Below are 16,663 nucleotides of genomic sequence, written 5' to 3' on the forward strand. Positions count from 1 at the left end.
CAATGGGGAGGTTATGGCTCTACCCCGTCACACACAGAGCAGGGCCCGTGGGGGGCAGGGGGGTTGGGGCCCTGCCCCCTGTCACACACAGAGCTGCAGGGTAATCAGGGGGTTTGGGCGCTGCCCCCTGTCACGCTGATCCCGGTGCCGGGAGGCCTCTCGGCTCCGCTGATCCCAGTGCTGGGAGGCATATTACCCTTTTACTATATAGGGTAGAGGCCTGGTGCATGGGTGGGGGCCGGCTGGTTTGCCCTGAAGGGTGTCCTGGATCAGGGTGGGGGTCCCCACTGGGGTGCCTGGCCAGTCTGGCTGAGGGGCTGAGAGCTGTTTTCAGGCTGGGACTGAAGCTCCCAACCGCTCCTTTTTTTCTTTTTTTTTCTTTTTTATTCTGGGAAGCTTTAGCTTTGAGGCCTCAGCTACTGAAAACAGGTTTCTGGCCTTTGTTTACCGTCTGTATTTGATACAATGTTGCGGTCCGGCTGGCTGAAGCCCCGCTGAGTAAAGCAGGTTTCTGGGTTTTTTTTAGCTTCTTTATTCGCAACATAGTTGCTGAAAGTTGCAGCTGAGAGGCCGGCAAGTCAGGCGGGGAACGTTGGAGTTCTCCGTCACTGAAGCAAGCAAGCCTCCCTGTTCGCATCAGCTGCCTGGCTGCCGGCCGCCATCTTGGCTGCCAGTTAATTTGCATATCTCGGCTCTACTCTGTGAGTGACAGGGGGATTAGCCAATGGGAAGGGTAGCGGTCATATGCCAATTACCATGTTTCTCTTTTATTAGTGTAGATATATATATATATATGGCTAATATGTTGTGTCCCTCCTACCATCCAACTGGTCACTATGACATGCACTGACCACCAGGGGGCAGATGCTCAACCCAGGAGCTGCTGAGCTGCAGTGACTTGGCAGCGGAGGCTCTCAGGTGACACACCCCGAAACCAGAGAGGAGGGAGCCAGATTCCTCATGGAGCTGTGCAATTCCACCTTCAGCCATCGGCTATGTTGTTGCTGGGGCACTGTCACCCTGAATCTGGTTTACTGCAAACTTGCGTTTGCGTTCCACACCCTGTACGACAATAACTTTGCATAGTGCCCTCTCCCACTCGGGACCCCTAGGGGGATGTCGGAGAGCCAATTTCGGCCGGATCCCTGCAGGCCAGGCCAAGGGGCTCCACCTGCTGGAGGGACCCTGCTCACTCCACAGATGCTGGGGAGGGACGGCAGGAGATTGGCTCCAGGGCATGTCTGGCCTGTCTTGCCCAATCCCACCTTGCTGGCTACCTTCTAATTAATTTCCTTTCAATGTGCACAAATCCGTGCACTGGGTCACTAGTAATTAGATAAAGAATAGAAAATAATTCATTCTGAAAGACTGAAGTTGGAATCTGGACTCAACCATTTAATAGCTCTGTGACTTTATCTTTCTGAGTTTCAGTTTCTACAGCTGTGACATGGGTATAAAACCAACAGCTGGAATTAAAACAAAGAAGGAATATAATATATGTAAATTGCCTGGCTCGTAGTAGGCATTCAATAAATATGTTCATGGACATTTCCCTCTTTCCTGAATCATCTGGAAATTAAATTTGACAGATAAATGGTATTCTTTTCACTCTCAAAGCTACTGTGGTGAGAAAAAAAAATAACTAAATGAAACTATAAATCTCCTTGATTTAAAATTTTAAAGTAGGTAAGTAAAGAAATAAGACCAGTAAGAAATAGAAAGAATGGTGAAATTATAAAACCCATATGAAAGCTAATAGTAATCATTTCTAATTTCCTTTAGGCTGCGATGATAACATAATTCACATTTAATGAGGGGGGAAATTACCTAAACTTTGAAAAGTAAAATTAAAAGTGTTTCATAAAAACAAAAATTGCTCCATTTTCCAGATGTCTTATGAGAAAACTATTTTCAAAGTGAAAGTAAGGCTTTTTGGTCATTTATCTGAAAAGACCTGTTTAAGTGCCCACTATATGCCAACTACCATACTAAATGGCAGAGGGTATACAAGAATAGGTGAATGAATACTTATTAAAGGCATAGTATGTGCCCGGTGGCATATTAGTTTGCTAGGGCTGCCTACCACCAAATGGGTGACTTAATAGCAATTTGTTTTTTCACAGTTCTGGCAGCTAGAAGTTTAAGGTGCCAGCAGGGTTGGTTTCCTCTGAGGCCTCTCTTCTTGGCTTGCAGTTGGCTGCCCTCTTGCTGTCTCCTCACATAGTTCTCCCTCTGTGCATGCTCACCCCTGGTGTCTCCCTGTGTGAGTCCAAATTTCCTCTTCTTATAAGGACACCACTAGGATTGGATTAGGGCCTACTCTAAAGGCCTCATTTTAACTTAACCATTTCTTTAAAGGTCTGTCTCCAAGTATAGTCACATTCTGAGGTACCGGGAGTTAAGGGTTTCAACATAAGAATTCTGGGGGAACATAATCCAGCCAGTAAGAAATACCATCTCACTTAAACATTGTCCTGAGGAGGTAGGCTCTAAGAGAATAAATAACTCATCAAATGTCACATAGCCAGTAAGTGGTGGAAATAAAATTTTAATCAAGGTCTCATTATGAGAATATCAAAATCTATGCTCTTTTTGCTATTCACACTTTCTCAAAAAATTAAAAATCTGGTTGGGAAGACATAATAGGTTTTATTGATAAGGAGCCACTTATTCACTGGACTTGTGCTATCGTGGAACAAATTCAGGATTAATAAACATTTATAGAATATTTATTACATGTTAGGCTGTGTTCTTTCACAAAAGAGTCAATTGACTCCATTACACGAGGAATTGCTGACTGGCAAACAATAACAGTCCCGGTACATCTTGGCCCAAAGCCTACAGATGATGCTAAGCCAATAGCTTTCTAGAATAAGTATTTTAGATATGGCTGTCTAGTAAATCTCTTTTCTTCTGCATTTAGGCGTAGGCTATGTGTAGGTACATATGTGTGAAATCCTGGATCTGCTTTATTATATTCTACCAAATTGGCAATCTATACAACCTACAGTGGGCTTTCATCTGGATAGCATCTCAGGGTGAAAGACAAAAGCCTCAGGCTCTGTCTCTTGAGACTCCCACTTGTATGTCTAGGAATGAATGTTAGGCTAGATTGTGGCACCTGCTCCATGCTCTGAATGAACCTGAATTGTTGTTTAAAGTACTATTCTAGTTTGTGTTTTATTCTCTAACTACATTTTATGGATCTATACTCTGTGTTAAATTGTAATTACATAATCAATAAGTTAAATAATTTACATTCCCAGATTATAACGTTTCCAAAGAAGACCACTCCAGGTATGCACACCAGGGGCTAAGGCATATGTTTAGAATTCTAATACATACCAACTCTGCCTATACTGTGTTATCTCTTATCACAACTAGAGAATCAGTAGTGAAAATTGTGAAAATTTAAAAATTATCCTGAGATATTAAAGATATTACTGTGAGGTTGGTGATTATTCATTGTAAGAGAGGTTTTGAGCCTCATAACAACTCAAAATTGAAAGCAGGAGTAAAATTCCTGTGTGAAAGATGTCCTCCCTCTACCAGCAGGAAAGAAACAAAGAATAGCAACTGTAGAAAAATAGCTAACATATATAGGGAGACTAAAGGACGGTAAGAATTATTTTAACAAGGTCCGTTTTACAGATTTCTCTCAACTTAGACTCACTTTCTCTGGTGATAAGAATGCAAACTTCATAAAGGCAGGTCACCCTTCTTTGTTTAACCCAGCAGATAAACACTTAGGCCTAGCTACTTCTCCGGGTCTTTCATTATCATGTGGGAGTTTCTCATGCATACGTAAAATCTGATTTTTGTATATATGTATATCACTTATTATAGGTGCTCAAGGAGGCTGAGTTGTAGAAATCCATTACTTTTTTTGTGTGTGTGCTCAAATAAACTTTAATTACACAAATAATTATTTTTACTAAACCCAGTCCTCTTTCTCCCTGAGAGGCATTCAGTTGCATCACCATCATAAAGATAGAATAAGATGGAGCCACAGGGTTAAACAGAGAAATACATATTTCACATACATGCTCATCCCACCAGGTTTTCCTCAACTCCTAATACTGCTTTAGGTTAAGTGTATTCTACTGGGGTGGGAGGGTGAGGGCTTGGATCTGAGCAGGCCCAAAAATGTATTGTGCAAGACCTCAGTCTCTCTCCTCCCTCTGGAAGTTCCAACTGTAGCAGAAATGAAGCTAGAACTTCTCAAGAATAAAGTTTCCAGCATGAATGCCCTTGATATCCCCCAGGTGTCTCTTTCTCTTTGGAAGTGGCTATAACTGGCCCGATGATTACTAGGGATTGACCAGGTGTCAGAGGTATGCAGATTAAGGCAGATGGGCTCATGGTGGGGACAGCTGCAGTTGTGTGGGGCTGAGAGTCCAGCTTTGAGGTACTGAGGAAGGAGGGCTCTGTTCTCACTCTGAAAGTCAGTAAAGCATTTCCCGAGGGAGCCAGAGCCCAGACTCTGTATGAGCTTTAGAGAAAGGGCCAAGTCACTGAACCACTCCTCCAGCCAGAGGTAGAAAAGATTTACTGTGGAGAGACTCACTAGAGCACCAAGAACAAACAGAAGTTAAACATGGGCAAAAGGAGAGAAAGGTATCATAGTGATGATAAAGCCAAGCAAAGCTGAAAGGTAAGACCCCAGGACTGAATACAGGGACCCAAGGAAGCAAGTCAAGGAAAATACATTCATGCTTGCCTACGAAAATTGGCAGTAGCCTAGCTTTCACAGGTAGGGGAGAGGAAAATGACTAAGATACTGCACAGAGGACCTGAACTGTGGGAGCTAGAGGTTGCTTGGGGCAAAGTTAAAAGGTTCCAGGCACTTTCAGGAGGCTGGCCAAGAGTGTTATTGGGAATTCCAGTGATGGACATACTAGAGGCCCGTAGGTACCTCAAGCCCTGAATGGGTCAACAATTCTCCATCCCAAAGGGCAAAGGCAGGTACCACTGGACCCTGGAAATCTGTCTGTAGCATGTGGACCACAGCAACCCGGCTCACATCCACCAAGCTCAGCTTCTGGGCCTCATACTCCAGCAGCAGCCCCACCGTCTCTGGATGCCCGATGCCCTTAATAGGGGCTTTGTTGGCCAACATGGTTTGCCACTTGCGCTGGGCATAGGTTAACACCCAAGAACGGTTATCAACACCGATGCAGTTATTCCGAGAAATGTCCACATCTGCCACTCCTATCCGGAATTGCTGGGAGCGCTTCACCGTTACCTCCCAATAGTGCCTGCCACTGGTGACCACTGTGTCTGCCAACACCACTGCCCACTCCCGGAAATGCTCCACATTCAGGACCAATTTGGTGGGCTCCAATGCCATCATGCCATATTTGACACCTGTGTCATCTTTGAAGAGTGCCAGGCTGCTGTGGGCAGTTTTCTCTTCCAGTTTGAAACTGACGCCTCTGCGGGCTTCTGCGGTAGCAACCCCCAGTTGTTTGGCTCCCCAGCGGCACAGGCAAGGTGAACGTGCAAATTTTTTGAGGTAAATTCTTTGAATATCAATTACACCATTTTCAGAAAACATGTGCACAGGCACATTTCAAAGTTTAATCTGATTTTTAGAAGTACTATTCTACTTCTGCTTCTCTTCTACAGCATGAATATTTAAGAGAGTTCTTTTTTATAAAAATGTATTTTTAAAACATGTATTATTAATGCCCTAGTTGGCATTGCTCAGTGGTTAGAGTGTGGGGAGGCAACCAATTAATGTGTCTCTCACACATTGATGTTTCTCTCCCTCCTTTCATCCCTCCCTTCCACTCTTTCTAAAAATCAATGGAAAAAATACCCTCGGTTAAGTATTAATAACAACAAAATTATAATAATAAACTAAAATGTATTAATAATGGGAATTCAGTTGTGATTTTTCAAACTGTCTCAGCTGAGTTAAGTGGGATCCCCCCTCGTCTCCACTACCTGTTGCCGTCTACACAATAATATAAAGTAGGGATACATGCTCAGGCTGAGAGCAGCTCTGACCCCTGCATTTCTTTTTCCTCAAACTGAGTATCCAAAGACAACTTCTGCTTTTAGGCCCAGAACTAGCTGACTCCAAGACATTTCACAGACCACATGATCTCCAACCTGCTGTCAGACAGTAAATCACTGATACAGTTCAAAGCAATCAGTTCTCCCAGCTGGAGATAGACGGAAAGAATGCCAATAATGCAGGCCCTCCCACCCCAGCGGCTCTCTGTGTACATGGGATGGACAGTGCCCGATCCCCTGAAGTCCAGGAAATGCCTACCTCTAGCTTCAAAACATCATGCTGAAGTTTACGCTGAAATTCGAGGAAGTTTTTGATTGTCAGCTTCCCTTTGAGATCAGCTCCAAAAAAGTAGGTTGTGAGGGCTGAACACAAGCCAGACTTGAGGGTGTTACCAGTAGTAGGACGATCTCTGTGACGCATACCCATACTGGTTTGGGAGCGAATGATGCTCTGAACCTAAAGAGAAGCAAACCCCCATCCAGAAAAAACATTACAAAGTGAAAAATTAGAGAAAAGTAGGGAAAATAACTGCCTATTGATTGTTTAGTCTTTGCCTTCACTGTGCTACAATTCTTTCTTTTATTTTACTTTACTTAAAAAAATCTTTATTATAGATTTTTGAAAGTATTATAGATGTCTTCTAGCCCACACTAGCTCTCCACCCCATGCTCACAACAATCCTATGAGAGAAGGCCTATGATTATCCTTATTTCACAGATGAGAAATTTGGGGCACAGAGTTAAACAATTTGCTCAAAGTCAAGTAGCAGCACCAGGATTCTAACACGGATGCCTGATACTTTTATAATTGGGACCCACCTAAAAATATCTCTTCAGAAAAGAATATATATTTGTTTTGAGGCTCAAAACATCTCTCACAATAAATAATCATTAACCTCACAGCAATACTTTCCTTTTCTCAGGATAATTTAAAAAATTCCACAATTTTGACTACTGATTCTCTAGTTGTGAAGAGTGACAGCACAGTTATAGGCAAATAAATACTTAACATCTAAGAGAAATAACATTTATTAGAATGATATATGAAAATGCAAAACTGGTATGAAATAACTCTCCAAGAAAACATGGGGAATTAGTTCAATCTCTGAGAAGTTTTAAAAGCACTTTTTGAGAAAGGATAACTTTGGGGACTACAACTATGGCTTAATGATACATATAAAGAGTTTTTTGAGGCAAGTCAGTAATTGCTATAGCTTTTTTGCCCCCACTAGTTCCTGCAGTTTTTTCTACCTCTTTACAAGGTAAAAAACACAGCTATTCAGAACAACTAAAATTCGAAACATAAGGGTAAATAATAAAGATATGTTACGGAAATAAACAATATATATAGCCTTGACGTTTAAATAGCCAAATTAGAAAAGCGTAATACTTAAACTTAAGATTTGTAACAACAAATTTTACCTTAAATGTTTTTTATTTTACTTGTTATCTATGACCATAAAAATATTTATTTAAGACAACTTAAAAGTCTCAGGCTCTATAAAGGGTGGAAGAGTATAATGGAAAGACTAGTCAGGAGACACGGGGTCTGATTCTGTTTCTCTGTAGTGAGAGGAGAATTTGTGCAAATCATTTAACCTCTTTAAGCCTTATTTTTCTCATTGTTCGCAGAGCACATTATCGCTGTCTTCTAACTCCAGGTTAAAATAAATGGTTTTGATTATGATTTTTTCTGGGTTCATATTTTATGTAAATAAGATTGGCATTTTTATTCAGTGACTGATTTTAGATAGAGAGGAAGGGAGAAAGAGACAGAGAAACATCAATTTGTTGTTCCACTTATTTATGCATTCATTGGCTGATTCTCGTATGTGCCCTCACTGGGGATTAAACCCACAACCTTATTGTATTGGAATGACACTCTAACCAACTGAGCTACCCGGCCAGGGCCCAGATTGGTTGACATTTGTTTCTCAGGCACATGGAGACTTAAAAGCCAGGTATGTAATAGATTTTAAAATTATTTAAGTTGAAGATTTTTAGATTTTCTCCTTATTTTTTTAAATATGATTTTTATTGACTTTACAAAGAGAGGAAGGGAAAGAGAAACATCAGTGTTGAGAGTGAGACACTGACTGGCTGCCTCCTGTGCACCCCTGACTGGGGATCGAGCCCACAACTGGGATATGTGCCCTGACCAGGAATTTAACCAGTGACCTCGGTGGATGGGTTGACGCTCAACCACTGCGCAACACTGGCTGGGCATAGTTTTTTAGACTTTAAATTGAAATACAGGATAATCAGAAAAGTGCTTCTTCTATTTGAAGGCAATACATAATTCATTTTATCTAAGTGAGAACTAAAGAATTTTCCAATAGCAGTGAACCAGTATTGAATCAGTGTTAGAACCTACCATTATTTAAATTTTGTTTGTGGCTATAAATATTACAGCTTATAGCCCTGCTGTTGTGGAAGCTGTATGTTAGCTTCAAAAGTGTGGTGCTGAGAGTATTTGTATATGTGACTGGGGCAAAATGTGTTTAGGGAAAATTAACTAATGCTATAGCATCTTCATTAACTATTAACAATAACATAGTCCAAATACTGTCACACTTGTGTAAACTATTAATAACTATAAATATTCTTTCATTAAAAACTTTACTGAAAATTACATATCACTAGATTTGTGTGTGTGTGTGTGTGTGTGTGTGTGTGTGTGTGTGAGAGAGAGAGAGAGAGAGAGAGAGAGAGAGAGAGATTAAGTGAAAAATATCCAGAAATAAGCAATTCATAAGATTTTTTATAAATATATTTTTTATTGCTTTCAGAGAGAAAGGGAGAGAGAGATAGAAACATCAACGATGAGAGAGAATCATTGATTGGCTGCCTCCTGCATGCCCCCCACTGGGGACCGAGCCCGCAACCCAGGCATGTTGAACTTGGGACCCTTTGGTCTGCAGGCCAATGCTCTATCCACTGAGCCAAACCAGCTAGGGTGCAATTCATAAGTTTTAAATTGCATGCCATTCTGGGTAGTGTGATGAAATCTCTGGCCGTCCTGCTTCATCCCACTTGGGATGTGAACCATCCCTTTGTCCAGCATATCTATGCTCTATCTGATACCCACCCATTAGTCACTTAGTAGCCATCTCAGTTATCAGATCTGTTGTCACGGTATCACAATGCCTGTGTCCAAGTAGGCCTTATTTTACTTAATAGCCCCAAAGCACAGGAGTGCGGTGTGGACAACTAGGATATGCCAAAGAGAAGCCACGAGGTGTATGTATGTTTAGGGAAAATCACAATACGTATAGAGTTCGGTACTATCCAAGGCAGCAGGCATCCACAGGGGCCTTGGAACATTTCTCCCTTGGATAAGGGAGGACTACTCGATGCAGATATAATACATAGGACAACTATGGCAGAAAGAATGGAGAAGGGGTAAATGGTATGTGGTTGCAGTTCCCACATTTTATGTGACATAGTAAAATATGAATTCTAAGTAGACTGTATACTTAAGAGTGCAGGATGGCCCCGCTGGTGTGGCTCAGTGGTTGAGCACTGACCCATGAACCAAGAGGTCACAGGTTCGATTTCTAGTCAGAGCACATGCCTGTACTGGGGGCTCGATCCAGAAGGGGGTATGCAGGAGGCAGCTGACCTATGTTTCTCTCTCATTGATGTTTCTATCTCTCTAACCTTCTTCCTCCCTCTCTCTAAAAAATCAATAAAAACATATTTTTAAAAATGTATGATGGACATAGGGTGCACATTTGAATAAATGTCTCTAGGTATTTTAAAATATTTGTCTCTGTGCATGTTTTACTTGCCATTCATCCTTGTATTCTGAAACTGTCTAGCAAAGAGTAGCTGTTTGATAAATGTGGCCTGAATATATGATTGAATATCCATAACTTAGCCTCTCAGCATTATAGTTTAATTCATATTGGGAAATCAGAGCAATCTTGACCTTAATCATATATTCAAATAATTCCTTATGTTTAGAGTTAAAACAAGAAAACCCACATGTTAAAAGTTAGTAGTTTTGAAAAATGATACATTAGGTACTTCAAAAATTGGGTAGCATCTGAATCTACTGACCAAGGCCAAGGTAACTCCAAAGCACATGAAACTGGGTTAAATAAGAATGTATTTAAAGGAACTTTCCGGGACAACTTGCCTGTTCAAACTCCTCCATGTCTACTTCTCCATCTCCATTCAAGTCGAACATCTTGAAGGCAATTTCAAAATTTCTCTGAGGAGCTGCAAGTAGAAAGGAAGAAAGGAAGGACAGAAAGGAAGAAGAGAGAGAGGGAGGAAAAACAAAAATATTTTAGATGGCATTGACAAAAAAAAAAAATCAGTCCTTTAAGAAAAACAGATGAACACTAAAAAATAATATCAAGTCATAGAGTACCAACGTATTTATCTAGAACAACCTTTTTGTGATACTCCTTAAAACCAAAAGAGAATTTTAGCATAGCCAGTAAAGACTGCACTTGTCTATCTTTGTGTTTCAATAGTCTCTTAAATACGTCTGCTTTGCTTTCTTAGACACAGTCCTCTTAGCTGTGTAATACTAATGTTGTTGCTCTGTTACTTAAATATAGTATCATTTGCCTGGGCATGAAAGTCTGTCTGGAGTGAGACATATTGCTGCAAAGAAGTTGAAACGCTCTTTGTCTTGCTTTCTAGCCTCTCCATTTTAAGTACAAGGAGAAGTTCAGTGGATGTCATTCTGCCAACAGGTTATTATCTGTACCGCTTTACTCATTATCACGATAGCTCTGTGGTAAGGCAGAAAAATACTGTATACTGTTAGCTGTTCAGCCCCCTATTTCAACCATGTCTGCTGGGTATACAAATTACTGAGTAAAATATACTTAAATGTTAAATTTATGCTAAACTTTAGATCCTGAAAATATGGTATATTTTCTTTCCCTTAAGTGAATGATGAAAGCTCTTGAAGACTTTATTGTTCCTAGATCAATGAAAACATAATGTATTTATGCATTAGAATAATATGTAAATACAACAGCCCTCTTTCCTCACCATGCTAAATGTTCTGATAGCCCTAGTCAGGTTGCTCAATGGTTAGAGCGTTGGCCTGCAGACTGAAGAGTTGCGAGTTTGATTCGGGTCGAGGGTACGTAACTTGGTTGCAGGCTTAATACCCAACCACTTACAGGAGACAACCAATACATGTATCTCTCATATGTTGATGTTTCCCCTCTCTCTGTCTCTTCCCCTCCCTTCCATTCACTCTAAAAAAAAAAAAATCAATGGAAAAAATATCCCTGGGTAAAGATTAACAACAACAAAAAATGTTCTGATAAAGAAAACTTCCTTTGGTGCTTCAAATTTATACAGCTGTAGAGAACAAACCAAAATAAAATATCATACTATTGAAGTAAATTTTCAGCGAATATAACTTTCACTAAAAAAAATTTAAAGATTATATATAGACAAAAAAAGTGAAAAAGAGCTTAGGACATTATGCATAGTTGTAGAAAGTCCACATTCCCATCTTAGTTAGGAATTTGTCAACAGAAAAGTGAACTTCTAGTCTTAAATTCCAGTTTCAGCTCGATAGCCAGCGGGGGTGGCAAGCTCCTGGTTTTTAGTTCCATGGGTAAATGATGTGCCTGTCCACTTCCAATTGCCTGCCTCACCTGATAATGGCCTGCAACTGGTTTGCTCTTCTTTAGGCCACAAGTACAATTACTGAGAAGGATGCAGCTGGGGAATTAGATTTTTATATTATTCACTGCTGCCTCTTAAATTTTCCCTACCTGTCTAGATGCTATCCTTTACTGAAGAGTTACTATGTGCCAAACACTGAGCTGGAAAATTTAAAGCGGTTGAGAATCTGATACTGCACTCTCAATCCTGCAATGCTTTATTTCTTTATATTTTAGTTAGAGGAGGAAATTGTGCTCAAAATCATACAGCAAATACGTGACGGAATTGGCAAGTGAACCTAGGTCAAGGCTGACTCCAAAGCCCATAATGCTCCCCGGCTTCCAATATGAAGGAAGACAGTAGTACTTATAATAACAAACTCACTGTTTATTCTGATATATTCTGACTTAGAAAAAAACAACAAACGTGACTCACTGGTTACATCAGTCTCTGCAACGGATGAGAGTTACAAGTTGTTCATCTCAAAGACATACCTGATATCAAAGAAACACTGCATATGCCATGCTCAGCAGTTTAGATTGCCTGCACTAACTGGAGACCTATAGGCAACATTAGATTCTCAGACAGGACTGTCAAATGTTTTAAAAAATTCTGAATATGAATTTCTTTAGAAAGGAATACACTCTCCTATTCTCCCCACTGTCTCACATTTGGCCCACTTCACTCACACACATTATCTGCTTACTCCTTGCAGACACCTGAGACTATAACAACTGCAAACAATACGAAGCCACTGAAAGTTTTAAGCAGAGGAGTGACACAATCAAGCAGGCAGTTATGAAGGACTTCTCTGGCTACAGTGGAGGATGAGCTGGAAAACAAGAGCCATCTGCAGAGAAGACCACTGAAGGTCTTATAAATGTTAAAAATAGGCTTGAGCTGATGGCAATGGTAGTAGAGAGGAGAAGACAAATTTGAAATAGCAAGGCAGAAATTATACAACTTGATTATAATCAGCTATGATGAGTTGAGAGTGAAAAGGGATGAGGGCATGACTGGCTTAGGCTACTGGGTAGCTTGCACATCATTAACCAAGAGATTTAAGAGATGGAAAAGGTTTGAGAAATAAAGTGAGTTCAGATCAGACCTGCTGAATTCAAGGGGTCAACAGCATATTCAGATGAAAATGTTCAGGAGGTAGTTAGAAGAGAGGGTCTAAAGCTGAGAGTCATTAGCATAAGTGTGGTGAACTGCAAAGAGCCTGAAGTGGAGTTGCCCAAGGAGAACTGAAGGTTGAGGAGGATAAAGAAAGGGTAGAACGCAGTTGAAAGAGAACAGAAAGGAAGGAGTGACAGAGGAGGTGGCATCACAACATCAGGAGGAATATAGTCCAAATGAAGAGAAATGGAAAAAATTTGGCAAGAGCCAGTCAGTATGTTGCTACCTATGAATTAAAGCAGCATTTTCATTCCTATCTCCACTAATAACAGAGGCTACACAGAGTACTTAAAATTTTAGCTTTATCATAATTGTCCTATTAGTTCTGTGAAGGCATGTGCCCGTATCATTTAAATGACTGAATGAGTTACTCTAGCAAGTCATAGTTCATATGTCCTCTTACAATTAGGATACAATTGAGTTTACCAAACAAAGCGCACCCTGTACAGCTTTAGGTTTCTTTATCTTTTTATCCTAGCTTAACTACTTTCAAACAGAGTATTTGCTTTATGTGGAGCTACTCAGAGTGTTTAGTAAAGTGCATGTGCTGACAGAGGCCGAGCCCTATGCACTGGTCACTGATAAGGCAAGTCAAGGCAGCAGCTTGCACCTTCTCATTTAGGCTTTACCCGGCCATCAGGGAACGTCCTTCTTCCCAGTGTAGTTCTCTCAGCCTATTCAGTCTTCATCTGCTGATCATGTCCAAGTATTTAAGATAAACAAGCAAAAAATCAGCTTGCTTTAAGTGAATATGCTGCACAGGAATATCCCGTTAGGCAATTCTCTTGAACTTCCCAGTCTCCTCTTAAATGTAGGCTTCAGAATAATTCTGAAACGCAGCTGTTCTGGAAAGCTTTCCGGTGCCTTGTGTACACACTAACAACCTATTTCCATAGAAAGGTACTGAGAAAGGAATTCTGTTGAATCCCAGGCTACTTACAGAGAGAACAGTGAAGCTTTCCCCTCCCCGTGTTAACAACATATCTACCTCCATGCAGTGATCCCAAAGTGATCGTAACCTATGTAAGAACTGATTAAAACAATAAAATTCCATGCAAAGTTCATTACTATACAGCTTTTACTCAGAATTCCACAACAATCTTTGCTATAGGAAATGGAGATACAATAGGGTCTGTTCTAGTTAAGTATCATTTTTACATTACTCTATAGTAACAATAACAACTCTAGACTGTTCTTTGAAGCACAGATTTTTCTACTTTGCTCTTTAATAGAAAATGCAGAGTAGGACTCTAATTTTGGCTCTTCCAACAATATAATGAGTCATTATATCTTAAATTCTTTTTTGGTAGTACTGATAGAATGAATAGGTTAGCCCTGGCCAGTGTGGCTCAGTTGGCACCAAAAGGTCAAGGTTCAATTCCTTGTCAGGGCACATACCTAGGTTGCTGATTAAATCCCCAGTCCGGGTCAGGGCAAGTGTGGGAGGCAGCCGATTGATGTTTCTCTCTCACATCTATCTCTCTCTCCCCCACCCTGTCTCTCTTTCAATGAAAATGTCCTCAAGTGAGGATTTTTAAAAAAAGAGGATAGGTTAGATTCTTATTTTCTGTTGGTTAGATGCTCCCAATGATGGGGGGGGGGGGGAGACTTATAATCTGATAGAGCATCTGAATTAATCTGAAAGATAGTCATATTATTTTGAAATTCTGAAATACATATACGTATAGGAATAGAGGGTTAAGTTTTTCTCTTTTCTAAGTTTCATTTCTCAGGCTGGTGCACTTGTGTACTCCCTTTAATCATGAGCAAAGTGATTGAGGACGTGATTCATTTCTGGACAATGTACACTGTACCCAGCAAGCAAGCAGAACTGTTAAGCATGGTCAGGCCAACACCACAGGAGCCAAGACATCATCTCATCGCCTGACAACCTAGAACAATAGTTGAATTCTGCTACCCCCAGGACTGAATGTAACTGCATTCTGTTCCCAATCTCATCCCAGTCCATTTTCCCTATATAATCTTGTCCCCTGCACCTTGCTGTAAGACAGGTTTTGGATGCTTGTAAGCTCCCTGTCTTCTTGTTTGGCTAGCCCTCTCAATAAATGCTTTATATGAGCCAACCCTGCCTCCATTATGGGACATTGCGAAGGCAGCCCGAGCCCACCTGGGGGTTTCCCGGTAACACCATCACAGAATTCCTACCTGCACCATTCCTGTTTTAAAATGATGCTGTAGGACAAATGAGGTAATTAATATGCAATATCAGAGAACTCTGAATTAGGAAAATACCTTAGAACATAATGAACTTCTAGTCAATGATCAACCTCACTACTGAATTTCTAAGGATGATCACATAGCCTTTGATTATTTCTAAGAGGAAGGTCATCACTTCTGAAGTCTAACCATGGTTGGGATTATTAATTGAGCTTTTTATCTCATGTAGAGCCCAAATCCAAACGTGTGCAGCTCTTACACATCTCATCGTTTAATTTTTTAGAGAAATAAAAAAGTATATCTGCTTCCTCACTTATTTGATAGCTCTCTAAGTACATAAAAACATATTCTCGTGTGTCTATTAAGTTTCTCAGAGTTTATTTCCAGGCTTCAACATCCTAATAGCCTTCCTTTGGGGTACTTCAGATAACTAATGACTCCCATAAGCACAGTATCCTAAATATAGTTAATTGTGGAATGAGTTATCCTTTCTATAAATAACAGGACACATATACTTTTTCTTTTGCCAAAATGAAATAAGACATGTATGTTTTGACTCATCGATACATGTGAACATTTCCCTATGCTAATGAATCTCTGCCTTACATACATTAAGTGCTACAATGAATTTCATTGCAAAATTTATTGTAATTTGTTCAGCCATCTGTTTGATATTTGAGTTATTTCCAATTTATTTTTTGATCATCAGCATCATTATACATACAATCATTTTATCAGCCTAAACTTACAGAAATGGAATTGCTGGGCCAAAGAGTAAACACTTATGAAAGTGTTTGATAAACATAGTCAAGATTCTAAAAAGGTATGCAAATATATGCTCTCACCAATACTATCTTGGCAATTAAATTTGTGTCACTCCAATAGTTAATTCTTTAAAAACTATGTTTTTATTGATTTCAGAGAGGAAAGGAGAGGGAGAGAGAGAGTCAGAAACATCAATGGTGAGAGAGAATCATCGATCGGCTGCCTCCTGCATGCCCTGGAGACCTATAGGCAACATTAGATTCTCAGACAGGACTGTCAAATGTTTTAAAAAATTCTGAATATGAATTTCTTTAGAGAGGAATACACTCTCCTATTCTCCCCACTGTCTCACATTTGGCCCACTTCACTCACACACATTATCTGCTTACTCCTTGCAGATACCTGAGACTATAATAACTGCAAACAATACAAAGCCACTGAAAGTTTTAAGCAGAGGCGTGACACAATCAAGCAGGCAGTTATGAAGGACTTGCAAAATTGCAGGGATGGAGCCTGCAAACTCAGGTATGTGCCCTGACCGGGAATCGAAACGTGACCTCTTGGTTCATAGGTCAACACTCAACCACTGAGCCACGCCAGCTAGGCTCTAAGTTAATTCTGATGCACAAATGGTTTTAGATACAATATGGATTTGGTAGTCAAAAGAGAAGAAAAAGAGAAGAAAAACCTAATTGTCCATTTAAAAGAGGTCATCGATTCTAATCTTTATCCCAGTTTCTTGGAGTCCTTTAAGACCTTTGAAAGTGATCTAAATTTAGGAAAGACTTTGTTCACATCATGTAGCTTGAGCCCAACTTTAACTGTAGCTAAGCTAGCATAACTGTAGGGCAGACCTAGTGGGTAAAGCTGCCCATGA

At 40.3% G+C, this 16,663-nt stretch overlaps 2 protein-coding genes across 13 annotated transcripts in view; both read right to left on the reverse strand.

Moving 5' to 3' along the window:
- Window positions 1-16,663, reverse strand: part of MICU1 (mitochondrial calcium uptake 1) — a 181,769-nt gene that overhangs the window by 68,873 nt on the left and 96,233 nt on the right. For all 12 annotated transcript variants that reach the window (XR_004972226.1, XR_004972225.1, XM_036337031.1 and 9 more), the window contains 2 exons: window positions 10,163-10,245; window positions 6,281-6,478 (listed from right to left, as the gene is read on the reverse strand). Coding sequence is in view for 10 of the 12 variants with exons in the window: in XM_036337031.1 (XP_036192924.1) it covers window positions 6,281-6,478; window positions 10,163-10,245 (281 nt within the window). In the remaining 2 variants the exon portion in view is untranslated. The remainder of the gene's footprint in view (window positions 1-6,280; window positions 6,479-10,162; window positions 10,246-16,663) is intronic.
- LOC118670133 (SPRY domain-containing protein 4-like) lies at window positions 1,235-6,268 on the reverse strand. The gene has a single exon (XM_036337042.1). It carries the CDS (start codon window positions 5,555-5,557, stop codon window positions 4,898-4,900), a length of 660 nt encoding a protein of 219 aa, XP_036192935.1. The 5' UTR covers window positions 5,558-6,268; the 3' UTR covers window positions 1,235-4,897.

This window comes from Myotis myotis, unplaced genomic scaffold, assembly GCF_014108235.1.
Source record: "Myotis myotis isolate mMyoMyo1 unplaced genomic scaffold, mMyoMyo1.p scaffold_m19_p_15, whole genome shotgun sequence".
In the NCBI taxonomy this organism is placed as follows: Eukaryota; Metazoa; Chordata; class Mammalia; order Chiroptera; family Vespertilionidae; genus Myotis; species Myotis myotis.

Excerpts from the sequence above, each read along its gene's own strand:
- LOC118670133 (XM_036337042.1), bottom strand. The coding sequence starts at position 5,557 with ATGTTTTCTGAAAATGGTGTAATTGATATTCAAAGAATTTACCTCAAA.